Source organism: Orbicella faveolata, unplaced genomic scaffold, assembly GCF_042242905.1.
Source record: "Orbicella faveolata isolate gen_17 unplaced genomic scaffold, um_ofav_v1 contig_46, whole genome shotgun sequence".
Lineage (NCBI taxonomy): Eukaryota > Metazoa > Cnidaria > Anthozoa > Scleractinia > Merulinidae > Orbicella > Orbicella faveolata.
The window spans coordinates 27,893,629-27,899,633 of NW_028301576.1; the positions used below are offsets into that span (position 1 = coordinate 27,893,629).

General features: G+C 38.2%; 2 protein-coding genes across 2 annotated transcripts; one reads left to right on the plus strand and one right to left on the minus strand.

Moving 5' to 3' along the window:
• Positions 1–1,552: 1,552 nt before the first annotated feature.
• On the plus strand, positions 1,553–2,519 carry LOC110044131 (uncharacterized). Its single transcript, XM_089276818.1, has 2 exons — positions 1,553–1,726; positions 1,887–2,519. The coding sequence occupies exons 1-2, from the start codon at positions 1,553–1,555 to the stop codon at positions 2,106–2,108; spliced, it is 396 nt and encodes a 131-aa protein (XP_089132944.1). The 3' UTR covers positions 2,109–2,519.
• A 1,290-nt stretch (positions 2,520–3,809) lies between these two features.
• Positions 3,810–4,857, minus strand: LOC149099393 (uncharacterized). The gene is made up of 2 exons (XM_089276819.1): positions 4,501–4,857; positions 3,810–4,211 (listed from the first exon to the last, which is right to left on the minus strand). Exons 1-2 carry the CDS (start codon positions 4,630–4,632, stop codon positions 3,810–3,812), a joined length of 534 nt encoding a protein of 177 aa, XP_089132945.1. The 5' UTR covers positions 4,633–4,857.
• Positions 4,858–6,005: the final 1,148 nt, after the last annotated feature.

Here is a 6,005-nt window from a genome sequence, read left to right on the forward strand (position 1 = left end):
GTAAGATTTGGAAAAACAATGGGTGCAAATTTCTCAAAATTTAGTACAGCTTACCTCGAGTGTTTCGCATCTCCTTTGAAGCTTAATTCTGTCCAGGCAGAAACTACAAATCTTCCTTTTTCATTCTTTGTGTCCAGAAATACTAAACCTTCCTATAGCACAGAACTTTTCCTTGGTGTAAGTTGCTTGAAACATCTCTTTGATGCTCGCATCTCCGTGACCCCATTCCGCCTGATACGGACAACAACAAAGCTTCTTGAAGGGCATTCAAGATGGTTTACCGACAATGAAATACTATGAAATTGATTTCTGTATAATAAAAAACTCAGATAGACTGTAATACATAGAGTTCATAAATATAAGGTGAAGATTTTTGCTTTAGATGTCCAGGGAAGCACCTTTTCAATTGCAAACCAAAATGGCATCGCGCGTGATACATCACGTTTTAGTCTCTAACTTTTGATTGGTGCATAGAACAATGCCCAAATTTGGCCGAGAGACCGAGATCAAGGGCATGGGGAGGAAGAAGTCCAACAAAGCCTTTTTTCATTTTTTTCCCATCTTTTTTCGACATTTTTCTTCGTTAGCCAATCAGATGCCTCGATTAGAGGGAAGTTAAAAATTAATATTTCATAGCTTTTAATTACTTTTGCCGCTGGGCTGCCTGCTTCCTAGGCAGACCATTACTTAAACAAAGAATTAAACATGTTGACTGAAAACCCAAGAGAATGCTTCATTTTTCCTTCTCTACTAGTGTAAATTTACTAAATGAAACTGCAAATAGTCTAATATTTTTCTTCAGTATAACTGCTCGGGTGACTAGATGTGTGCACTCTGACTGGTCAAGGATTACGTAATCTCTAAGCATGATTTGACGTATTTATGAAGGAAAAGGAAGTGAAAGGCAGTTTATTGCATAATCACCTGAGAAATAATGCTAAAACAGTATTTTCCCTCAGGCATACAAGTATCCTTGACAATGTCCACTTTGCCTCAAGGGAATAGTCGTTGATTTTGATTGTTGCACAAACAGCCTATATGACTCCTGTGGTTAGTGTTCTCTTTCACCACCAGCTACGGCGGTGAAGTTTACCAAGATCCGTCCCCTCAAATAATATCAGGCACTTGAAAGGGAAGGGTGATATAGGGAGAAGAGGCTGATTACAAAAGTGCTATGATTAGGCTAGACAGGAGGGGAATTGTTTTTGAACTATTTTCGACCAATTGGGCAATAATTTTAGGTGGCAATTTTTAGACAGACACCTATTAACCAAGGAAATACGGTACCCATTTTCCCCCAAATTCATACTGCAAAAAGTCAGGCAGAGAAATTATGGTCCGAAAGTAACAATTTCCATCCATTTTCAGGTTTGGCTGTAACATGTCTTCAGGGTATAATAACAGTACACATTATCTATTGCTATCCTTCCTTACAGAGGTCAGGCCGCATTGATTTGAAAAATTGAGGAAAGAATGTAATATCCACCTTGCTTCTCTTATTGTTTGTTTTGATAATCAATAAGGCCCTTTAGCTTCCTTTTTTAGATGCCACATGACTCTCCATCTTTCAGAATGCCCAGAAAAGGCTGTAAAGTGTCCCGTTGCTGGTTGTACAGCTATAATCTGCTTACAAAGTTCAAAAGAGCATGTTGTAATAGCTGCTTCTTCTCACACAGTACTACAGGCAGGGGAGGTACAACAATTGAGAGGAATCATACATTTTAAGGTTTGAAATGCTTCATTTTCACTTGTCCCCTTCAATGTAGTAAGAAGCTAGTTTGAACCAAAAAGGTGGGAATGAGATGGTATTAACAACTTATGAACTTCAAAGTACAAAACAGGAATAACAAAATTTCATAGTTCGCACCTATTACATCTGTTTACAGGGAAGAAAGTCCTCATTAGAGCTGCATGAAGCATGCGTCCACTCCTTTCGTTGGAAGGTGGATCACGACTTGCCAAATATCAAGAAAACAGTGGCAAGCAGAGACTACCGGTGCCAAAATGGAGATAGGTGGCGAGGCCTGCCTGTGTTTAAGGAACAGAAGCTTAGTCTGTATGTGCAACTCACTTCTGCCATTATTCCGGTAACAGTCGAGGTTAGGTAAGAAAGAAAGTCCACCTGCTAAAGTCTGACCTCAAATTCATAATTGAAATGAACATTCAAAGTTTTGTCCAAGCCTTTTTTCGGCCTTATTGCAGATAAAATAGATTAAGATCAACTCCAGTTTGTTATTACTCACACATAATAAAAAAACTGGCCAGTATCAAAATACGTTATTATCCTATTACTGGATCAATTATATCAGAATATGGAATGTCGCATTGCCACCGTTGTTCAGTGCTTATGGAAAGGTTGAATTTCTTTGTGTTTTAGGATTGTTCTCATACCTGGAACAAAGAGAGAGCAAGTATTCTCATTCCCAATGACGCAGTCAGCCAGGGGAGAACTACTGGCAATGTCCCAGTCACTGGCAACAACACGGCAGACAGGAAAATCTTCTCATTTGAAAGGAAAAGTAATTTTGAAAACAAAAATAAGCCGTATCACAGCACTAAAATTTACAATTAAAGGCGTGTGCCATACATCCCTGTTTATCATTTTTTTCGACATGAAATTCTTATGTCATTCAACCGGGCAAACTAACACATGATAGTATCATTTAGTAATTTCCTTTCCCCCTACATCATTTATCTTTTAATTAAGGGAGTCTCCGTGGTTTAAAGATGGTATGGAACAAATGTCGTTCACTCATTTCCAGCTAACCTTGGAATTTGTCATCTTCAAGAGATGTCTTCCTTAGTCTAGTTTGTAAGAAAATTCTTACCTTTTTGAAAATGTCACTCTTGTTTGGATCATTGAGGCGAACAAGCAAATATGATCTGAACATTTTTGGTCATATCATGATTTTAATAGAAGAGCTTGTATTAGGTGAATAAAATTTGTAACGTAATACATGCATATTAGAATTTTGATTTTTGGCCAGTTTATGTTATTTCCCATTCAAACAAGTCATAGATTTTGTTAGTTAGCAGGATATTAGGACATCTTAGTTGTTCTTAGTTAGAAATGTTAAGTGTGAGTTAGATCCGTTATCGTTCTTGTTCTCAGCCCCACAGGTGTAGATATGTGGCATGTGCATAATATGTTTACCATGATACAATTAGGACATAGCAGTAGGTCAGTTTACAGAAGTTCTGAGTAAATGAGAAAAAGCCCATGGTATGAATAGCAGCGTCGTTATCTAAGTGCAGACAGGGCATTTACAGGTTTTTGCTACATTCAGCTCGACGCATCTGATGTCCCTTCCCCTCTTCATCCAAGCTTTTCCATCGCACCGTAGTCGATGGAGAGACATGTAAGTGCATTGTGGTATATTTTCCAGTATGAAAAAATAATCCATTTTAAACTGAATATCCTGTTTGCATTTTGTGATTCTCTGCAGGTTGCATCCTGTGTCACATTCTCAGTTACATCAGCAGTGCTATATTTCAAAGCCACATTTTAATTGACATGTTGAGTAAAATTCTTTCAACATGATGAATTTAATCGCATCTGTTTCAAATCAATATTACCTAATAATTATTATGAGATGAGTGGGATCATTGTGAAGCACACAATACAGAGTGTAAGTATGAATACATGCATACAAATACTAGGGGTCGTGCACCAACTAATGAAAAGACTTGCCTGGTTTTGGGTTATCTGAGGATTCTTTTTCCTCCTAGATGGCTTCTCTGGCTTCATCCCCTTAAGTGTTCCTTTGTCAAATTGTTTGGAGACCTCCAGAAGAAGATTGAAAGTTTCTCTATGCAATAACGCTGCCTGTAATGTTGGCTCCCACGAGTTCACATCCTGTTATCAGTGAAAGAAGACGTTTGTTAATTTCTGTTAAATAAAAATAACGAAACCGATCATTTATATTTTCACCTACCTTATCAGATGGGGTGTACATAGTCTGACAGGATTTCTTCCAAGCTGTTGAACTTGCGGGGGTGTCATCCTTCTCGTAGTCTTTCTTATTCATTTGATAAAGCCATTGTCGGCAAGCCACTACGCGCTCAACCCATTTGGTCTGCCTACTCCCCTGGTTGTCTGTGTTATGCTTGGCGGCGAGCCTGCAAACTTGCTCGTCAGATAACCCAGAGTCGTATATGCTGACCCAAACTTTCTGGAGCAACTTTTCGTTCTTCTCACTTGCCATTGACAACTGAAATTAGTAAAAGGAGATTATGGTTAAAAATTGATGAAGTTGGTTGGAGGACATAATCAATTAATATTTCTTACGTGAAATCGATTGTATCATTGTCCTGTCTCCGTTGTGATGGTTTTTTCCCTTGTTCTTGAGACTTTTAAGTATGTTTACTCAGCAGTACAAAGAAAGAATTTTCAAGTTCAACCTTTTAAGTTTCAATAGAGGTTTACAGATAATCCACCTTGCTGCAATTTGTCTAACAGTACTAATTCTATACTTGTTTTAAAACTGTGTTGGGGTATACCTTCTTGTAGGCTGCACGACGATGCAGACCTCCAATCAACTCCAGGTTAGCACCCTTAACCAGATTTTTGTCTTTTTGAACATCCTCCCTTGTAATGTCAGCGATGGCCAACCAGGGTTGAGCGTTGTGCATTGAGGCAGGACTGCTCTCGATGCTCTTTGATATCTCTTCCACCCTGGCCTCATCTATTTTTCTGTCAAGCCATTTCGACCGGCATTCCCTCAATGAGGCCACTTTTAAGTTAAATAAACCTAAGATGTGGATTTAAAATTGGGTTATTAAAACGGTGTATCCGGCAAAACATATAGCCATGTGCCTGTTACAATTAGTGCGCGAATTAATCAATCAATCAATCGATCGATCAATCAAAAACATTATTAACGTATCAGAGTCTAGCTATTCGAGGGGCACAAAAACCTTTAAAAACTAGCCGAAAGAAAATATTCGCGCTGATTTCTTTAAAATTGTATTGCTATTAGACAATAACATTTTGAGCTTGAGATTTCTATTGCGTGATAGTTGACGAGGGTGCAGAGTGTTTGAAGAGGCTGTCAAGTCAGATATCAGCGATTTAATTCGCCGGTAATCCAGCAGCAATGACATTGTGCGCCAGAAGAGAGCTGTGACGACGATTCGTTTGTGATTTGCGCTTCCGTTCTAATTTGTGAACGCGAGGACCGTACAAAATCGTTTAAGAGACGCATAGAATCAACAAAAGCGAACATCTCTCTGTGCGAAATTGCAAGACGCAAGAGATAAACAAAAGAAGCGAATTACAAGTCCCTGATGAGATTGCCACGAAAATTGTTTCTGCTCAACAAATCAGTGGTAGACATAATTATTCCAATTGGCCTATAACAGTTTACGGATCGTTGACTTGTTTTAAATTCGCGTTTTTGAAGATAATTCCTTCGCATTATAAGTTTTTAAAATAATGTTAAAAAATCAGATAAAGTAGTAGTCTTGAATTTGACGCGAAAAATATCTTGGACAAAGTCAGCCCTTCAAGGTCTACAGTGACCTTAACTGTAACTAATGAGAACTAAAGAACTGAGAGCTAACTAAAGAACTGAGAACAAACTAAAGAAATCTCAATCGAACTTTTGATCCCCAAATTCTTAATTTTTTTGTAAAATTGGTATCGAAAATCAATGACAAGTTTTTTTAGGCTCGAGTTACTTTAGTGGAACATGTGTTTTTCGTATTTAAGACCACATTACATATGGCTTTCTTCAAGCGAAATTTATTTCCTAATGTAATCGAATGGTAGAATGTAATCGATTTCGTGCGATTCTCTAAGCAAACAATGTGTTCGGTTTCCTTCGATTGACTAAGCCGAAATAAAATCGGTACGTGTATTAGGAGCTCTTTTGGCTAAAACCCCGGGGCTAAACCCAAATTTCTTTACATTTATTTTGCCCTCTGTTGTCTTCTATTCAATTCTACTTAGCACCGAGGTACATTGTATAACTCTTTTAGTGACGGCCGTTGTCCGCGTAGTTTGT